This window comes from Trachypithecus francoisi, unplaced genomic scaffold (assembly GCF_009764315.1).
Source record: "Trachypithecus francoisi isolate TF-2019V2 unplaced genomic scaffold, Tfra_2.0 Lachesis_group11, whole genome shotgun sequence".
NCBI classification, from domain to species: domain Eukaryota; kingdom Metazoa; phylum Chordata; class Mammalia; order Primates; family Cercopithecidae; genus Trachypithecus; species Trachypithecus francoisi.
The window spans coordinates 77620571-77641041 of record NW_022681456.1 but is presented as its reverse complement, the minus strand read 5'-3'; the positions used below and the strand labels follow the sequence as shown (position 1 = coordinate 77641041).

The 20471-nt window shown below is 48.0% G+C and overlaps 1 protein-coding gene across 7 annotated transcripts; it reads right to left on the bottom strand.

The window, feature by feature from the left end:
- Positions 1 to 536: 536 nt before the first annotated feature.
- NACA (nascent polypeptide associated complex subunit alpha) lies at positions 537 to 15213 on the bottom strand. Of its 7 annotated transcripts, XM_033221633.1 has the most exons (10): positions 14175 to 15213; positions 13369 to 13440; positions 8652 to 10382; positions 4736 to 4897; positions 3014 to 3099; positions 2774 to 2851; positions 1635 to 1781; positions 1132 to 1260; positions 856 to 978; positions 537 to 663 (listed from the first exon to the last, which is right to left on the bottom strand). In XM_033221633.1, the coding sequence occupies exons 2-10, from the start codon at positions 13436 to 13438 to the stop codon at positions 649 to 651; spliced, it is 2541 nt and encodes an 846-aa protein (XP_033077524.1). In that variant the 5' UTR covers positions 13439 to 13440; positions 14175 to 15213; the 3' UTR covers positions 537 to 648. The 7 variants fall into 7 exon arrangements, 6 of the variants coding, with proteins under 6 accessions (XP_033077524.1, XP_033077529.1, XP_033077528.1 ...); XM_033221638.1 differs by lacking the exons at positions 4736 to 4897; positions 8652 to 10382 and having other exon boundaries at positions 13369 to 13466; XM_033221637.1 differs by lacking the exons at positions 4736 to 4897; positions 8652 to 10382.
- Positions 15214 to 20471: the final 5258 nt, after the last annotated feature.

Genomic DNA, 20471 nt, shown 5'->3' with positions numbered 1-20471 from the left:
CCTCCTTGGTTTCCCAAAGTGCTGGAATTACAGGTGTGAGCCACCGTGCCTGGCCAGTGACTTCTTCTTCTTTTTTTTTTTTTGAGACGGAGTCTCGCTCTGCCGCCCAGGCTGGAGTGCTGTGGCCAGATCTCAGCTCACTGCAAGCTCCGCCTCCCGGGTTCACGCCATTCTCCTGCCTCAGCCTCCCGAGTAGCTGGGACTATAGGCGCCCGCCACCTCGCCCGGCTAATTTTTTTCTATTTTTTAGTAGAGATGGGGTTTCACCGTGTTAGCCAGGATGGTCTAGATCTCCTGACCTCGTGATCCGCCCGTCTCGGCCTCCCAAAGTGCTGGGATTACAGGCTTGAGCCACTGCGCCCGGCCCAGTGACTTCTTAAAAGAGGTATAAAGTCTGAGATTTTAAGCGGGAAATCTGTGGCACTAAACCTTATCAAATGAGGGAGGCCTTAGGAGCAATTAATAAATTATTAGAACCTTTACAAGTTTTTTGTTTGTTTGTTTTGTGGCGGGCGGGGAAGAGACCAGTCATTGACTGAGTTCATCCAACAAGAAGCCATTAACTTTATTTATGATAGAAACAGTACAAATTTCAAACCAAGCTGCAGTTACTCCTTTGAGACACCAAAAAAAGTTGCTTTCAGATGGTTACATTGTTAATTCCTGTAAGAGAGAAAAGATAATTAGCGGTTCTTATAGGCAAATCAGGAGAACTCAGGTCACTAAAACCTACGGCAACTCAGAAGAGGCTCTGGAATGAGGTTCCCTAATTGGCTGATATTTAGCAGACAAAATAAAGTCACTCGTAATTGGTCAGGGCAGAGGGAGTCAAGGAACAAAGGCTTGAACACTTACCATAATCGCATTTACAATATCATTACTGTTGTTCTTCAGGGCTCGGACTGCCTTTGCTCTCGACACATTTGCTTGTGACATGACCAATTCTATGTCCTTGACTTCTACACCTGTTTCATCGACCTGAGACAGGAGAGGGAAAAAGCAGTAAATTAAAGGCAAAAACAATTTCAGCAGTTCTTTGGAGTCTCCTGAATCTAGTTTTTAATATAGCTCACCAACACGAACACACTGCTATATGGCGAGAGTTAAAGTATGAAAGATTTCCTAGTATACCTCTTCCTCTTCACTCTCCTCTTGTACGGTTGGAGTCTGTGTGTTTTCTTGAATGTTTGAGACAGCTTCACCTTGAACTTTGAATTTCTCAGCAGCTGCTAGTTGTGCTTGCTGGGATAGATCTTCGATCTACAGGGTAGAGAATACAGATTCATGTGAGTAGATCAGCAGTCTTTGAAAAATAAATCATATAGTTTCACAACTCTCTGTAAACCCACTTCAGGTAACTTATTGTACGGCTTTAAACTGCTTGCCCTCACTTGCAGTAGACAGATTAGTTTTTAGGTTTAGAGCGGTGGTTCTCAACTAGGGGGTAGTTATGTCTCCCAGGAGATATATGGCAGTGGAGTTTTTGGGTAATCAAAACTGGATGTAATGCTGCTAAGCATCCATAATGAACAGGATAGTCCTTCCATAACAGAGAACTACCAGAGGCAAAATGTCAGCAGTGCTGAGGTTGAGAAACCCTGGTCTAGAACAACGCCCAAGAAAAGTTTACTCACCTTGGCTTCCCCAAAAACTATGTAAGTATCCGAAGCAGGGCTCTTGTAGACATCTGGTTTTGTGATGACAAAGAGGATATTCTTAGATTTCCGGATAGTGACTCTAGTAACTCCTGTAACCTGTCGAAGACCCAGTTTGGACATAGCCTAAAGAAGAGAAAATAGTATCAAGTTTGCAACCTCTTTAGAAGCAGCTTAAAGAAGCAAGGAACATAATACAACATCCAAAGCAAAGCCTTTCCCCAGGCTGAGAAAAGTTCATACAAGAAAAGAGAATGGGTTTTCTGCCATAGTAACTTCTTTTTTTTTTTTGAGACGGAGTCTCACTCTGTCACCCAGGCTGGAGTGCAGTGGCCGGATCTCAGCTCACTGCAAGCTCCGCCTCCCGGGTTCACGCCATTCTCCTGCCTCAGCCTCCCGAGTAGCTGGGACTACAGACGCCCGCCACCTCGCCCGGCTAGTTTTTTTTCTTTGTATTTTTTAGTAGAGACGGGGTTTCACTGTGTTAGCCAGGATGGTCTCAATCTCCTGACCTCGTGATCCGCCCGTCTCGGCCTCCCAAAGTGCTGGGATTACAGGCTTGAGCCACCGCGCCCAGCCTGCCATAGTAACTTCTGCTACTTTATTTTTTAATTTTTGGAGACAGGTCTCACTCCGTCGCCCAGGCTGGAGTGCAGTAGTGCAATCTCGGCTCAATGTAACATCCGCCTCCCAGGTTCAAGCAACTGCCGTGCCTCAACCACCTTCGTAGCTGGGACTACAAGAGCGTACCACCACGCCCTGCTATTTTTTTTTTGGTATTTTTAGTAGATAGGGGTTTCGCCATGTTGGCCAGGCTGGTCTTGAACTCTTGACCTCAAGTGATCCACCCACCCTGGCCTTCCAGAGTGCTGGGATTACAAGTGTGAGCCACCAATCCAGCTACTTCTGCTACTTTAAACAGGATTCTACCACTACTAAGAATTGGGTTCAGTGTATACTGCTTGGGTGATGGGTGCACCAAAATCGCAAAAATCACCACTAAAGTACTTACTCGTGTAATCAAAATACCACCTGTTCCCCAAAAACCTATGGAAATAAAGAGTTCCACTCTGTATAAAGGTGCTTCATTAGATCCTGAAATCCTTTTCAAATCTTACCTTCCGTGCCTTCTTTTCACTCCGACTCTGTTTTGCTTTACTGACTGGTTCTTCATCAATTTCAGCTGCTGCCGCCAGCTAAGAAGACAAAACAGGTATTAGTTAACCAGAATCCAAGATCTGGATAGCACAATTTCCTTGTGGGTTTTCCTTTATGAAGGTTCACAGTTCCAAATACAAAAGTTGCCCTGATCAACCCTGCTTCCTTGACCCAATACCAGTTAGTAAGAGAATACCCACCTGGGCTTGTTGTGTGGTTGCCTGGGTGGAATCCTGTTCTTCAAGCTCTGGTACTGATTCATCACTGTCAGATTCTGTTCCAGACCCTAAAATGAGAAACAACTTTTACTGCTTTATAGTAGAAATTATAAGAGAAGGTACTTCACTACAGCCTGCCTGGACTACAGGTCAACACTTCATGCAAGACCTAAGAATGTTAAATGTAAACCAACTGGCTTGTGTGAAGCCAGCTTGATAGCCCCTAACTTAGTACTAACTAGTGGGTACACATCTAGTAAAGACCCATCCCTAACCCCAGAAATGAGAAGTAATCACTAGAAATAGCCGAGCAGTTTAACATACTGTAACTGCTTTCTTTCCCTCAAGGTCTTTGTTTCTTGGCACAGGCAAATAATGACCCATATGACTGACTCTAAATTTTACCCAGTAGTCCAATTATAATTATCCCTGTAAAGTTCTGTCAGAAGGTGCCCCCAGATACACTTAAGTGGAAAAAAAAAAAAAATCACACCATGGAGGCGCAACAGGTAGGTTGGATTTCCCCTCAACTTTTTTTTTTTTTGAGACGGAGTCTCACTCTGTCACCCAGGCTGGAGTGCAGTGGCGCCATCTTGGCTCACTGCAAGCTCTGCCTCCCGGGTTCACGCCATTCTCCTGCCTCAGCCTCCCCAGTAGCTGGGACTACAGGCGCCCATCACCACGCCCGGTTAATTTTTTGTATTTTTTTTTTTAGTAGAGACGGGGTTTTACCCTGTTAGCCAGAATGGTCTTGATCTCATGACCTTCTGATCCGCCCACCTCGGCCTCCCAGAGTGCTGGGATTACAGGCATGAGCCACCAAGCCCGGCCTTTTTTCGTATTTTTGGTAGAGACAGGGTTTCACTGTGTTAGCCAGGATGGTCTCCATCTCCTGAACTCGTGATCCGCCAGCCTCGGCCTTCCAAAGTGCTGGGATTACAGGCATGAGCCACCGCGCCCGGCCATTCCCTCAACTTTTAAACTGGGTTGGAGCAAGTCAAAAGCAGTCACGTGCACATATTCAGCCTCATTTTCAAACCATTCACCCCAGCAATGTGATCTAATCAATATAGTTAGAAGATTCTCAACGATGTTGACTTGTATCTCTTAATTTTTCCAAAATAATTCACATAAATTTCTTTCAATTCAAAGGCCAAGCATCAGTAAAGACTACTGAGGAAAAAAAAGCATATACCTGCACCATTTTCAGGCTAGGAAAAACAGGTTTCTACATTTTTATGAAAAGGAAGTCCCTGGGCAACTGGTCATTACTAAGTCTAAGAATTGAAAAAGAAATACAAATAGTTCAATTCTCCAATGTTTTAGCAAATCTCAGGCTCAGGGACAAGGTTAGTTAGTGATGTGGTAGGGATTAGAGCAAATTAAAAGGTCTGGCAGGTCTTGGTTTTCAATGTCAGATCAATTAGGTAAAATAGATGGCATGGTAGGCTCAGGGTAGTCCGGGCCACATTGTACTGAATGATACACAATACACTATGTATCTATCTGAAGTAATGAAAACCAAGATTTAGTTTCATATTCCTAGAGCTTTTGCATTTAAAATGATCATTCTATGTTCTACGTCCAAACCCAAGCAGATTCACTTGAGAAAGCGGCGCATCACAGGTTTAGTATTGGTGGGTAGTCCCCAAGAGGGGTGTGGGCAACAGACACACCATGCACACGGCAAACCAAGGCAAATACCCTTGTTGTTCTTCATAACAGGCTGCTTGGCAGAGGGGGTTGGGACAGGGATTCCAGCAGCTTTGGGGGTGGGCATGTTGACGAGGACTGACTGGAAAGGCACTCCCCCAGAGATTGGTTCCGGGGGTATCAGAGGCGGCAGCTCATCCTCATCAGCAGGGGCTAGGGGTTTAGAGGGTGATTCCAACACCAGCCCAGGAGAGGACGGCAAAAATTGCTGTTTAGGAGGCAGAGTGGGAACTGGGGAGGGAGCAAGAGGCAGAGAGACTGGTGGGGTGGGTGGTGGAGAGACAGATGCTGATTCAGGTTTAGGAAGGACCTTCTCAGAGGCAGCTGCTGTTAGAGGGCTGGATGCCTTAGACTCAGGAGGAGCCAAGGGGCCCTTTGGGGAATGAGAAGCATCTTTGCCTTTTGATGTCTTTGAAGAGCCTTTCTGAGCAGGGAGTAGAGGGGCTGGAGCCACTGTGGAAAGGGGTCCTTTAGAACCATTCTTAGCTGAGGGATCTGGGCACATAGGAGGTGAAGTAGCAGAACTCTTTTGGGTCTGTGGACCTTTCCGAGTGGGAGCTGTGATGACTGGCGTACTTTCTGGAGCTGGGGCAACAAGTACTTCTTTGAGAGCTGTGGGGCCTTTCTTTGCTGGAAGCCGTTTAGATGCTTGAGGAACAGTGGCCCCCATTTCACATGTGACAGAAACTGGGGACGCAGGGAAGTCTTTGAGGGAGGAAGGAGTCACAGGTGGGGAAGTGGGGGTCCCTTTGGGGGCTGGAGTTGCTGGGCCCTTTTTGGGGGATGGAGGAGTCGGGGCCTCTTTGGGAGATGGGGCCCCTTTGTAAGAGGAAGGAGTCACTGCTGGGGGACTGGAGGCCTCTTTGGAGGATGGGGTAGCCGGGGCTTCTTTGGGGGCTGGAATTGCTGGGCTCTTTTTGGGGAAGGGAAGAGTCATAGCTGGGGGAATGAGGGCCTCTTTGGGGGCTAGAGTTGCTGGGGTCTTTTTAGAGAGAGGAGTTGCTGTTTGGGCAATGGGGTCCCTTCTGGAGGATGGGGTAGCTGGGACCTCTTTGGAGGAAGAAGGAATCACAGCTGGTAGAGTGGGGGCCCCCATGGGGGCTGGAGTTGCCGGGGCCTTTTTGGGAGAGGAAGAAGTGGGAGCTTGTTTGGGGACTGGGGGCTCCTTGGGGGAAGGAGGAGTCACTGCTGGGAGGGTGGGATCCCCTTTGGAGGATGGGGTAGCTGGGCCTCCTTTGGGGGCTGAAGTTGCTGGGGCCTTTTTGAGGGAGACAGGAGTCACTGCTAGGGGAGTGGTATCCCCACTGGATGGGGTGGCTGGGCCTTCTCTGGTGACTGGAGTTGCTAGAGCCTTTTTGGGGGAGAGAGGAATCACTGCTGGGGAAGTGGGGTCCCCTTTGGGAGATGGGATAGCTGGTCCTCTTTTAGGGGAGAGAGGAGTCATAGCTGGACCTCCTTTGTGGGAGGGAGTTGCAGCTGGGGGAGTGGGGTCCTCTTTGGAGGATGGGGTAGTTGGGCTTCCTTTAGAGGAGGGAGTTGTAGTTGGGAGAGTGGGGGTCCCTTTAAGGGAGGGAGGAGTTGCAGCCGGGGGACTGGGGGCCCCTTTTGGGGGTGAGGTAGCTGGATCTCCTTTTGGAGAGGGAGAAGTTACAACTGAAGGACTGGGGGCCTCTTTGTGGGGTGGGGCAGCTAGATTTCCTTTTGGGGAGGGAGGAGTTGCTGCTGGGGGAGTGGGGGTACCTCTGGGGGATGGGGTAGCTGAACCTCCTTTTGGGGAGGGAGGAGTCACAGCTGAGGGAGTGGGAGCCCCTTTGTGGGGTGGGATAGCTGGGCCTCCTTTTCGGGAGGGAGGAGTTGCAGCTAGGGGTGTGGGGGCCCCTTTGGGGGAGGGAGGAGTTACAGTTGGGGGTGTGGGGGCCCCTTTGGGGGATGGGGTAGCTGGACCTCCTTTTGGGGAAGGAGGAGTTGCAGCTGGGGGAGTGGGGGCCCCTTTGGGGGATGGGGTGGCTGGGCCTCCTTTTGGGGGGGGAGGGTTTGCAGCTGGGGGAGTGCGGGCCCCTTTGGGGGATGGGATAGCTGGGCCTCCTTTGGGGGAGGGAGGAGTTGCAGCTGGGAGTGTGGGGGCCCCTTTTGGGGATGGGGTAGCTGGACCTCCTTTGCGGGAGGGAGGAGTTGCAGCAGGGAGTGTGGGGGCCCCTTGGGGGAGGGGTAGCTGGGCCTCCTTTGGGGGAGGGAGGAGATGCAGCTGGGGGATTGGGGGCCCCTTTGGGGGATGGGGTAGCTGGACCTCCTTTTGGGGGAGGAGGAGTTGCTGCTGGGGGAGTGGGGGTACCTCTGGGGGATGGGGTAGCTGAACCTCCTTTTGGGGGAGGGAGGAGTCACAGCTGAGGGAGTGGGAGCCCCTTTGTGGGGTGGGATAGCTGGGCCTCCTTTGGGGGAGGGAGGAGTTGCAGCTAGGGGTGTGGGGGCCCCTTTTGGGGGAGGGAGGAGTTACAGTTGGGGGTGTGGGGGCCCCTTGGGGGATGGGGTAGCTGGACCTCCTTTTGGGGAAGGAGGAGTTGCAGCTGGGGGAGTGGGGGCCCCTTTGGGGGATGGGGTGGCTGGGCCTCCTTTTGGGGGGGGAGGAGTTGCAGCTGGGGGAGTGCGGGCCCCTTTGGGGGATGGGATAGCTGGGCCTCCTTTGGGGGAGGGAGGAGTTGCAGCTGGGAGTGTGGGGGCCCCTTTGGGGGATGGGGTAGCTGGACCTCCTTTGCGGGAGGGAGGAGTTGCAGCAGGGAGTGTGGGGGCCCCTTTGGGGGATGGGGTAGCTGGGCCTCCTTTGGGGGAGGGAGGAGATGCAGCTGGGGGATGGGGGCCCCTTTGGGGGATGGGGTAGCTGGACCTCCTTTGGGGGAGGGAGGAGGTGCAGCAGGGGGTGTGGGGGCCCCTTTGGGGGATGGGGTAGCTGGGGCCTTTTTGAGGGAGGAAGAAGTCCTGGATAGAGCGGGAGCCTGTTTGGGTGCTGGGGTAGCTGGACCCTCTTTGGGGAAGGGCGGATTCACAACTGAAGGAGTGGAGGTCTCTTTGGGGGCTAGTGTTACTCTTTTGGGAGACAGAGGAGTCATAGCTGAGGGAGGAGGGGCCCCTTTGGGGGATGGAGGAGTGGGAGACTGCTTCATGGCTGGTGAGTCTTTAGAGTCTTGGAAAGAAAGACTATTCTCTGGAAGAAATGAAGCTTCACCTGGAGAAACAGGGGACGAGAGATTTCCAACAGGAGTATCAGGGCCAGCAGAACCCTTCTTGGTTGGAGGTCTTTTAATCTGAGACACACTAACCCCTAAAGGAGATGGGGAGTCAGCTAGGTAAGTCAGAGTTTCTTTGGAAGATGCAGTAGCAGAAGCACCAGAGTCCTCAGTTGGGCACTCTTTGGGAGAGGAAGCAACAGGTGCCAATGCTGAAGTATGAGAAATACCATCAACCTTTTTTGTACCTGGAGGAGTCCCAGCTGCGGGAAGAGAGGGTAAGGACACAGACTTTGGGATTTCAGGGGCCAGCACTAAGGTAGCCAGAGGAGCAGAGGTATTCTGGGGGGATGGAGCCACAGGGCAATCTGAAGCTGTAGGAACCAAGGATAAAGTAGTAAGAGTGGAAGTACCTTCCTTAACTGGGTGGTTTTCAGGAGCTAAAGAGACAGTTCCTTCTAGAAAAGGGCTGGCTGTAGCTGTATAAGTTGAGGTACCTTTGGCAATTGTGGGAGCCACCCCAGCAGGGTCAGCACTTTGCAAAGGAAATGCAGTCACTGTTGGGGTAATGAGAGAACTTTTGAGAAGCAGACCAGCAGAGTCTGGGTCTGCATAAGAATCTGTCTTGATTACAGAGGCCAAGGAGTTAACACCCACGGGGGAGGTCACAGTGCTGGTTGGCTTACCTATAGGGAGAGGGCCTCCAAGGCTTTTCTTTGCTACAGTGGTTTCAGGAGAAAGAGATATCTCTGGAGAAGAGGATGTACTTTGGAAAGAAGGGGAATTTTTACGGGCTGTCTGGGCTAATGGTAACACAGTAGGGTCTTTCTTGGTGGTGAGTTCTGCTTGGGCTGGAGAGAAAGCAGCTCCATCAGGAGAGGCAGGTACAGTTTGGAGGTCTTTTTGTGTTGGAAATTTAACCAATACTGAACTGGGAAGATTTTTGAGGTCCTCAGGGTCTGGCAGAGGAGGAGAGACTGGTATCCTCAGAGTGGTTGCTACTTGAGTAGAAGGCTCTTTGGGAGCCACAGGTGCCATAACCAAGGCAGCAGGGGAAGTTGGTTCTATATTACTTATGGGACCTGATGAAATTGGAGGAGAAACACAAGTAGCTACCTCAAAGGTAGTAGCTGCTGCATCAATTGTACAGGGGTTAGTCACCACAAGTGGGGTGGTTCCAACAGAAGAAACAGGCATTTGGGCCACTAAAGGATAATGATGAATGGCATTAGGAGAGCTTTTGAAAATGAGAGGGGTTGTAGGAGATAATGAAGAAGAGGTAGCTACATTTAAGGAGCCAGGAGGGCTGTAGGTTATGCTAGTGATGGTAGAGGGACCTCTGTCAACAGATGGAGCCGCCACTGGAAAGGCAGCCACAGTAGCAGGAACTACCTCATTTCTGGAAGGAAGGGGAGGAATTACAGATCTCTGAGAAGGATAAGAGGCCCCTGTGGAAGAATGATCTATAGAAATGGTCTTCACTGTAGGGTCTGTCAAAGCACTGGGACTTGTTTGACCTAAAGGTTGGACAGACCCAAAAGAACTCTGATGTAAAGGTGCAAGATGAGAGCCCAGATAAATGGGAAGATCTGGGGGGGTGTTGGGACCCGCAGTCTTTTGAGAAGAGGTCACCACAGGAAGACACTGAGTTGAAAGAGGTAAGGCAGCAGATGGACTAACAGGCCCCTTCAGGCTGAGGCTTCCTGGGTTTTGCGGAGAAGTCAGAGCTGAGGAAATGGTGGTATCTTTGACTTGAGGGGAAGTGATGGCTAGGGAAGTTGTAGGTGTTGTCTGAGGAAGGGAGGCCATTCCAGATTGAACGGAGGCCACGGGAGTCACACAGTGGTAAGGAACCGTACTGACTATACATGGAGGACTGGAGGTGCCTTTTGGATTAGGGACTACCTCAGAGGGAACTTTAATAAGATTAGTCTTTGGTTCTGAGGGAGCAATGGGAGCTGACAGGGATATCACTGACCCTGACTCAGCTACAGCCACTGAAGGAGGTGAAGAAAGAAGGTTAGGTGGAAAAGCAGAACTCTTCTGAACTGAGTGGGGAGCCAGGGCAACCAGAGCTAAGGGAGCTGAAGAGGAAGGGGTCCCTTTCAGAGTTGGAGCTATCATGGGAGAGGCCAGAGCTAAGGCAGCTGGGGAGATGGGAGGCCCTATTAGGTTTGGTAGGAAGATTGGGGCTTCAGGGGCAGTTCCCAAAGGTAGGGCTGTTCCAGAGGATGACTGGGTAAAAGGAACTTCAAAAGGGGTCGAGGCAATAGTAGAGGGGGAAGGGAATGGGGCAGCCTGGTTAGCAGTCGACAGAGGGCACTGTTGTGGGGCAGGAGAGCAAGGAGGGGGGAGGGTAGGTCCAGGCTGCCCTAAGGCAGCAGTGACACTCAAGGCTGAAGACATAGGTAGCACAGCTGGAGAAAGGCAAAAGGAGATAAAGAAAGGGGGGGGGGGAGGAGAAAAAAGGTGAGTTATGCAGCCCAACTTGGTACAACATGCCTCCTAGGAAACACTGGAGTTTAAAATCTGACAGTCTAATGACCACGCAGGATTAGATAAAGGTGACAGGCAACAATAACCTTCCCCAAACATTTTTCAGTGGTCAAGTGAGAAGACATTCCTCTCCTAATTTCTCACACTTCCCCAAGTTCTACCAAAGTAAACCAACTATTTTAGGGTGAGAACAGTCTAAGAGTAGCCTATCTCTAAATGGGGAGCACAGATCCTTGGGAGGTTGGGAACAACATGCTTTCTACCCTTTCCCAGTTGTGCTCTCCCCTTACTTCTTAAAATGGACTGTATTCCCAAGTCTTTCTCACGGCCAACAGAATTACCACAAAGAACAGCTAGCTATGCTACTCTGTCCACCCAAGTATCATGAACTAATGGAAAAAATATCAAAAATTGTAACAAAGAAGAATAGTGAGCAGTGATGATGATGGGGAACCTGAAGTGAGTAAGAAAAAACAGGCTTTTATACTTTCAGGCTCCCACTAGGCTAGGAAAAATCTGAATCTGTTAGAATAGTTTTGGGAAGGAGGTGCATAGCACAATTCAGTTCTTCCTAAAGTTGAAACGCTTCAGAATTTAATAGCAAGTATTAAAGTCACTTAGCTTCTTTATACCTTACCAGTTTACTTACTCACAAAACCCAAACAAGAAAACCAATCACAAAAGGACTGTAATAGTCTCTATAAACCTTCCTAGATGATGTTAATTCTTCAGACATCAATCCAAGATGAATTAGACCTCCAGGCAGAGAGCTTACTCACAAGGGTAGGGATTGTATTATGAAACTGTAACCTAACTTGTTAAACCAGATCGTAGTGCAATTTTGGAAGAAGAGAACTGGAGGGCCGTGAGCTCACGCCTGTAATCCCAGCACTTTGGGATGCCTAGGAGGGCGGATCATGAGGTCAAGAGTTCGAGACAGACCTGACCAACATGGTGAAGCCCCATCTCTACTAAAAATACAAAAATTAGCTGGGCGTCGTGGCACGCACCTGTAATACCAGCTACTCAGGAGGCTGAGGCAGGAGAATTGTTTGAACCCAGGAGGTGGAGGTTGCAGTGAGCCGAGATTGCACCACTGCACTCCAGCCTAGGCAACGGGGAGAAACTCCGTCTCAAAAAAAAAAAAAAAAAAAAAGAAAAAAGAAAAGAAGAAGAGAATTGGAGTGGCGAGAATACACTGGATCCCCACTCCTTAACTTGGAATTTAAGTATTTCATTATGTCAAAATACACCAATATTTGGCATGACAGTAAGACAGTATCTCTGGCATTCAGGAGGTAACACAGAATTGGATCAACAAATGCTCAATGCTTAGAAGGCAATGTTAAACGGGGGGAAAAAAAAGTCCATGGTACCAAAATTCAAATTTCAAAATTCACTCAACCAGTAATTCTGAAGTTCTTATGGCATGCTACCATGGAAAAGACAAGGTGGTTCAACCAGTTTTTCCTGTAGAGTGGGTAGGCCAAAGTCTAACGATTACAGGAAAACACTACCAAACATAATGAATCAGAAAAACATGGAATATATTTTCTTCTGACTGTACCTCAAATGGAATAAGGCCCCAAATACTTGCTTTGACACCATAACCAATTCCTTGAGCTTCCTACTTCATTCTAATAGACTATCATTACAGACAAAATCCTGTGTATTTATCATTGGTACTTCCTTAATATAAGCCTACTATACAACTCAGACAATTCAGGAATACATTTAATAGCATTAAGGACTGTTGCAGAAGTAAATGCATTAGTTTTGAAGCTTGAATCAGATTTTTCTAAATTCATCTGAATTTCAAGTCTTCAGATTTGTAAAATTAAGTTGTTCAATGACACAATCTCTAAAATCTCGTTTTGTACTGAAATCACAGAATCTTTAGAGAAGAGTACTTTATTTTTTCCCTTCCTTAAGCCCCTTGTACTTCAAGAATTTCATATTGTTTATACTCCAGCTCAGAACTCCCCATTCTTCCTAGCAGCTGTATTAATCCCTTCAGCTGCTAAAATCAAACAGGTGGGAAGCTTAATGCTTTCAACCATAAGCAACTCTACTGTAACTCCAAAAAGGGAAAGGACTTGCCCTTAAATAACAAATAAAATTAAAAAAATCATAAAAAGGTGAGAATGAAGATTACAGCCTGAAGAGTTCCTTCATTTAGCACTGCACAACTGACTCAGAAAGGCTATCATTTTAAGAACTTTTCACTACCTCCCCCTAAGTTTTTTATAGAGATATGTTTTAACCAGAATTTAAAAAGTAGCCTTCACAGTCACTACTTTCAACGTTGAGGATCAAAGAAGGATTTATTTCAATCCTGGGTTTCACACAATGATGCAGGAACTATTCCAGCACACTAGAAATATCTCAGCACCACCAATCCATAAACAAGTTATACGACCTACAAGGACTCTGGGGCCCAGTAGGACACACCTACCACCAGCACACATCTCATCCAGACATGTGATAAAGGCACAATGCCAAGCTCTGCTAACTAAAACCTTGATGCAACTTGCTGGCTGGGGCTTCACAAATGCTCTGGGCTCCCTGGCCTGTGTCATCTAGTTCCAATAGGTAAGAATCACCGAGCCCCTTCCCTGCTCAGTTTTCCTATGTGAGGTGGGGGTTCCACACGAGAGCTTCTTTAGAGGCAACAGGCATAACAGAAAGCAAGCTAGGGAACTTTTAACGTCCACGAATCTAAAAATATTACTTTTACTCCAAATTCCTAAAGAAGTATCTCCAGGATAGTAATTTTACGGTCTATCCTCCTCGGTAAAGCTGCAACCCCATCCTCTTCTGACACAGTGTACTTCCTCTTGGTCATTTTGCAACCAAATGGCCTTAGGGTCAATTTTAATTAATGGCAAGGGGGGTAGGGGAACCTACCTGTCTCAGCCTGGGGCTGCGGCAACTCCTGCTCTGTAGCAGGGACGGTTTCTGTGGCTTCGCCGGGCATTTCTGAAGGAAGGGAATATAAAGGAGGCCTGAATGGTTGGGATACATTCACTTGCCCAACCCAGAGACAAGTATTCCTAAAAACTCCGTGGAGGGCCGTTAGAAAAAAATCGTGAGGGTGTTCGGGGACAACTTTCCCCAAAGCACCTGGGAATAAGAGGTAAATATGTGACCCTCACGCCTCTATCAAGGCCAGCAATTCCCAGTTGCATTCTCAACCCGAGGGAGAGGTAAGGGCTGGCTCCCGATCATGGGCGACTTCAGACGCTACCGTGAACCCCTTCTACTCCTAATACTCACACTGGCTGGGCTGGGGCCTCCTGGACTACGTTTGTCGACTTTGGGGACCCAGGAGGGGAAAGACGGTGCTGTAAGTTCAACACTTGCTTGTCACAATGAGAACGGTGTTGGAGGTTCTAAGGCTGTGACCCCTGACCCTTTTATGGATCCCTTGAAGCAGTTCCCAAAACAAGACGAACTTCTCTTCTGCCTTCAACACTGCAACTGCTTCCATCTCTGCAGGCTCGGATTGCGGGCCCGGCCCGCAGCCCTTCTACTCTCCTTTTGCCAGGACACCAACCGCAGACCCCATTTTGTCAGGAGGCCCAGGGGCGAGCAGGAACCCTGTGGCCCCGTAAAGCCTCCAACTCTCCTTAACTCTCAGTCCCCGGGGCAGCTTAGCCCGAAAGAAAGGCGGATGGCTGCGGATAGAGAGTAGCGGCACAGAAAGTACTTACTGTGCAGGGAACGCGGAACCAAGATGGCGGCAGAAAGAGAGCGAGCGAGAGCGTAACCCACGCCTGTTGCAGAAGGAAGCCTGGAGCAGAGGGGGTGGGACTAGGATCCGATTCCGGGTCAAGAGCTGCCGGCAGCCACTTCCTTTGACGAGTGGCCGTCAGGCCGTTCCCACGACGGAGGTGGTGACAAGGACTAAATAAGGGTAAGAATTCAGAACAGGACTCGCAGACCTAGCAGGAGCTCTCTGCGCGGAGCCACGCAGTCCTCAGAACGAAGCAGACTCCGCCCTCCAGTCCGCAAAGTGGCGACTGCGGTATTGAGGCGACGTAGCGATTTCTCAAATAGCTCGGGAAGATAAGACATTAAATAGCGAATGCTACAGAGACTGTATTCACAGCGTTGGAGGGTGGAAGTGACCTAGGCTAACCAATTATTTTTGGAACACACGATGTGAAAATTAACATTTAAAAGCTGCTGGACGCTCCCCCCACCAAAAAAACAAAACCCGTTTTAAAACTTGACAGATGTGATGGGTCACATATAACTTCAGATTATAAATTTAATTCGATTTATTTTTCTTGTTCTGTTCAATGACTGGAGAGACTCAAACGATGTCACCACATGACAGCAACTCATGAGTGTTAAACTCTCCGTAAAACAATGTTAGCTGTATCCCACCTCAAAAAAAAAAAAAAAAAAACACAAAAACCCAAAACACTGCTTGTAACCAAATTCTGTAATTATGTGCCAACCTTGTCTAGATAACGTAATCCAGCTAAAAACTTCTGTCTGCCTAAATAAATGAAATCTTAACTTCCCTACTTCTGAAGGCTGACCTCCATTCTTTGGAGTTGGTTTTTTGGTTGGTCCATCCTCACACTGCCCTTGAATACATTCTTTAAACAGATTCTGGCCCTTTTGATTGTTTTAGGTTCACGACGGTTTAGGCTGATGTTGAAATTATAAAGCTGCAGATTCTCCTTTCCAGAAAAAAAGAACATAGGCACGTATACAATTCCTTTGCTTGCTATTTTGGGCACTTCTTGGATATATATATATATTTTTTGAGAGAGTCTTGCTCTGTTGGCCAGGCTGGAGTGCAGTGGCATGATCTCAGCTCACTGCAATCTCCACCTCCTGGGCTCAAGTAATTGTCCCACCTCAGCCTCCTGAGTAGCTGGGATTACAGGTGTTTGCCACCATGCCCAGCTAATTTTTGTATTTTTAGTAGTGATGGGGTTTCACCATGTTGGCCAGGCTGGTCTTGAACTCCTGACCTCAGGTAATCCGCCTGCCTCGGCCTCCCAAAGTGCTGGGATTATAGGCGTGAGCCACTGTGCCTGATCTGTTTTGTTTTTGAGACAGAGTCTCGCTCTTACTGCCCAGGCTGGGGTGCAAAGGTGGGATCTCTGCTCACTGCAACCTCTCCATCCCGGGTTCAAGCAATTCTCCTGTCTCAGCCTCCTGGGTACCTGGGATTACAGGCATGCGCCACCATGCCAGGGTAATTTTTTTGTATTTTTAGTAGAGACAGGGTTTCTCCATGTTGGCCAGGCTGGTCTGCTCCTGACTTCAGGTGATCCGCCTGCTTCGGCCTCCCAAAGTGCTGGGATTACACGCGTGAGCTACTGCCCCCAGCACTTCTTGGATATTCTAAACTTATTCATTCTAGGTGTCTGGGACCCCACCGTAAACCATGCTATGTACAACTGTATTTTTGAAAAGTAGAATGTAAAATCAGTGTTGTGTTAATGAAAAGGCTCCCATTTCTTCCCATAGCCCTACAAAAGAACTCAACAAATATGTGCTGTACCTGAATTAGCTAAACCAGTCAACGCTTTTTTATTTATTTATTTTTTTGAGGCAGAGTCTTGCTCTGTCACCCAGGCTGGAGTGCAGTGGCGTGATCTCGGTTTACTGCAATCTCTGCCTCCCAGGTTCAAGCAATTCTCTTACCTCGGAGTAGCTGGGATTATAGGTACCCGCCACCCCGCCTGGACTCCTGACCTTAAGTTATCCGCCTGCCTCAGCCTCCCGAAGTGCTGGGATTACAGGTGTGAGCCACTGTGCCTGGCCTGATTTAATAGCTTTAAGATAACTGTGGCCGCCTTTTTTTTTTTTTTTTTGAGATGGAGTCTTGCTCTGTCACCCAGTCTGGAGTGCAGTGGCGCGATCTCAGCTTACTGCAACCTCCACCTCCCGGGTTCTGGCAATTCTCCTGCCACAAAAATTCTCCTGTGTCACCGTGTTGCCCCGGCTGGTCTCGAACTCCTGAGCTCAGGCAATCCACCCGCCTTGGCCTTCCATAGTGCTAGGATTACAGGCATGAGCCACCGCACCTGGTGTGGCCGCCTTTTAAGGGAAGCAGTGAAAATTTAAAATGCTTTGAAAGCTACTTTAACATTTCTGAAATCCTTAGTGTAGTGAAATGAGGATTAGGATTGGTGAATTAGAATTAAGTGAGATAGTGGGGTTTACCAGGAATGGGAAATTCTGAAATCCTCCTCAAATAGGAGAGGCAATATTGTGGAGTCATTACAGACAGATTCTGAAATAAGACTCCTTTGTTTGAATCTATTAGGTCAGTTTAGGCAATTAACCTATACATCTCAGTTTCCTGATCTGTAAAATGGGAAAAATCGTAGCTACTTGAAAGGATTGTTAGGAAGATTAAATTAGTCTGTGTATACACACACACTGTCACACTCTAATTGGAAGGAAAAAGAGTCTTATAAAATTATCACATGTAATCTTTATATAAAACTTAAAAAGTTTGTTACTATTAAATTGTAGATATAATCAGTTTCTACCTAATAAATACATGATCTGGAAGATTTTCAATGCAGTCCTTTAGTCCATTTACCTTCAGAAGTACCAGAAATAACCAATCTCCTTAGACAAAACTACATATTGACAATTTTTCTTTCTTCCCCAGCAAGCCCACTTACTTTTTCCTCTCTCTGTGGTAATGACTAGCCAAGGAAGAATATATTTTTTTCTTTTCCTTTTTTTGAGGTAGGGTCTGGCTTTGTTGCTCAGGCTGGAGTACAGTGGGGTGATTATGGCTCATTGCAGCCTCTGCCTCCTGGGCTTAAACGATTCTCCCACCTCAGTCTCCCGAGTAGCTGGGACTATAGGCGCACACCACCACGCCTGGTTAATTTTTGTATTTTTTGTAGAGACAGGGTTTTGCCATGTTGCCCAGGCTCGTCTTGAACTCCTGGCCTCAAGTGATCTGCCTACTCGGCCTCCTAAAGTGCTGGGATTACAGGTGTGAGCCACCATGCCTAGCTAGTGTTTTTCTCAAGTTGGCAATTTTGAAGATAGAAGCCGTTTCTGTGACCCTTTGTTTCTACAGTTCTAATATGTTACTGAATTGGCAAATCAAGAAAAGGGGAAGTCAATAGTCTTTGGGTATATTTTTGCTATCTTTAAGAACTAAACATTGGCTGGGTGCTGTGACTCACACCTGTAATCTCAGCAGTTTGGGAGGCCAACGCAGGTGGACTGCTTAACCCAGGAATTAGAGACCAGCCTGGGTAAGATGGCAAGACCCCATCTCCACAACAAAATAAAACATAAGCCTGGCAAGGTGGTGCATACCTGTAGTCTCAGCTACTCCAGAAGCTGAAGCATGAGGATCCCTTGAGCCCAGGAGTTAAGACACTTTAATGCTAGACATATTTATAAAATAATAATGAAAGCTTAAAATGTCTCTTTTTGAGGCTGGGCGCGGTGGCTCACGCCTGTAATCCCAGCACTTTGGGAGGCTGAGGCGGGCGGATCATGAGGTCAGGAGATTGAGACCATCCTGGCTAACACAGTGAAACCCCGTCTCTACTAAAAATACAAAAAATCGGCCGGGCGCAATGGCATGCACCTGTAGTCCCAGCTACTCAGGACGCTGAGACAGGAGAATGGCGTGAACCCGGGAGGCGGAGCTTGCAGTGAGCCGAGATGGTGCCACTGCACTCCAGCCAGGGCCGCAGAGTGAGACTCCGTCTCAAAAAAAAAAAAAAAAAAAAAAAAAGTCGTCTCTTTTTAAAAGCATACTAATCTTTCCACTGTCCTGAGTTCTTTACTGATTAGTTCTGGACTAATGAGTCTCTAGTGATTTTGTATTCAGGAATTTTAATCGACCCACTGTTTCTAGAACCTGAAGACTTAATAACCTATAGTACACATAGCTCAAATAATGAGGAATTTTTGGGCCAGGCAAGGTGGTTCATGCCTAGGAGGCCAAGGCAGGTGGATTGCCCGAGCTCAGGAGTTTGACACCAGCCTGGGCAACATGGTGAAAACTTGTCTCTACTAAAAGTACAAAAAATTAACTGGGTGTGGCGGCATGCGCCTGTAGTCCCAGCTGCTTCGGAAGCTGAGGCAGGAGAATCGCTTGAACCCGGGAGGCGGAGGTTGCAGGGAGGCGGATTGCCCCACTGCACTCCAGCCTAGATGACAGAATGAGACTCTGGCTCAAAAACAAACAAACAAAAAACAAACAAATAGTGAGGAATTTCTTTTTTTTTGAGATGGAGTTTCACTCTTATTGCCCAGGCTGGAGTGCAATGGTGCAATCTTGGCTCACTGCAACCTCTACCTCCCGGGTTCCAGTGATTCTCCTGCCTCAGCCTCCCAAGTAGCTGGGATTACAGGCGTGCATCACCAGGTCTGTATTTTTAGTAGTTTCACCATGCTGGTCAGGCTGGTCTGAAATTCCTGACCTCAAGTGATCTACCTGCCTCGGCCTCCCAAAGTGCTGAGATTACAGGTGTGAGCCACTGCACGTGGCAGGAATTTTCTTAAAATATAGGTCAAGGAATCAATGTGAGTCTGTTTCATATAAGCCAGAAGATAAAAAAAGACTGATTGTAGCAGAAACAATGTTAAAGGAAATGCAAAGGAAGGAAAATTTTCTTTTTTTTTGAGACGGAGTCTTGCTCTGTCGCCCAGGCTGGAGTGCAGTGGCCGGATCTCAGCTCACTGCAAGCTCCGCCTCCTGGGTTTACCCCATTCTCCTGCCTCAGCCTCCCAAGTAGCTGGGACTACAGGCACCTGCCACGGCGCCCGGCTAGTTTTTTGTATTTTTTAGTAGAGATGGGGTTTCACCATGTTAGCCGGGATGGTCTGGATCTCCTGACCTCCTGATCCGCCTGTCAAGGCCTCCCACAGTGCTGAGATTACAGGCTTGAGCCGCTGTGCCCGGCCAGCCGGGGAAAATTTTCATTGTCATTAAAAGCACCAGCCTGACAGCTTGCTTCTCAATGTTTCTCAGAAGACAGAATATAAACTAGAATGCCTGTTTTGTTTAGATTGGTTGTAAAACAGGGCAAGAGAAATCTGACACATTAGAACCTATCTCACAAAATCAAACTTTAAAAATTGAAGTACCTAGATATATAAAAAGTCCCAAGTGTTTTCTTTTTTTTTTTTTTTTGAGACGGAGTCTCGCTCTGTCGCCCAGGCTGGAGTGCAGTGGCCGGATCTCAGCCCACTGCAAGCTCCGCCCCCCGGGTTTACGCCATTCTCCTGCCTCAGCCTCCCAAGTAGCTGGGACTACAGGCGCCCGCCACCTCACCCGGCTAGTTTTTTGTATTTTTTAGTAGAGACGGGGTTTCACCGTATTAGCCAGGATGGTCTCGATCTCCTGACCTCGTGATCCGCCCGTCTCGGCCTCCCAAAGTGCTGGGATTACAGGCTTGAGCCACCGTGCCCAGCCAAAAGTCCCAAGTGTTTTCACAAGTGTAATAGGTTTTATTTATTTAATAATTTTTATTTACGTTGCCCAGGATGGAGTGCAGTGGCGTGATCTCGGCTCAGTGTAACCTCCACCGGGTTCAGGCGATTCTCCTGCCTCAGCCTCCCTAGTAGCTGGGATTAAAGGTGCCTGTCACCACACCCGGCTAATTTTCTTGTATTTTTAGTGGAGACCGGGTTTCACCATGTTGGCCAAGCTGGTCTTGAACTCCCGACTTCAAGTAATCTGCCTGCCTTGGCCTCCCAAAGTGTTGGGATTACAGGTGTGAGCCACTGTGCCTGGCCCTCTAGATATAATTAAATGTCTAAAACTTAAGGAAAAAACAATCATTCACCCAAATATATGACGTATCAAGTGAGCTGAGAGTCCTATTACTGCTCACTTACCTCTATATATGGCAAGTAGTAGAACTGGGTATTTATATTAGAAGCCTTAGAATTATCCTTGTATAATATTAAATTTTACAAAATTATCTGCAATCCGCTTATGCCTCCTTTTATTTCTCCTTCCAGGAACCTAGACACTCCTTTGGTGGTCTCAG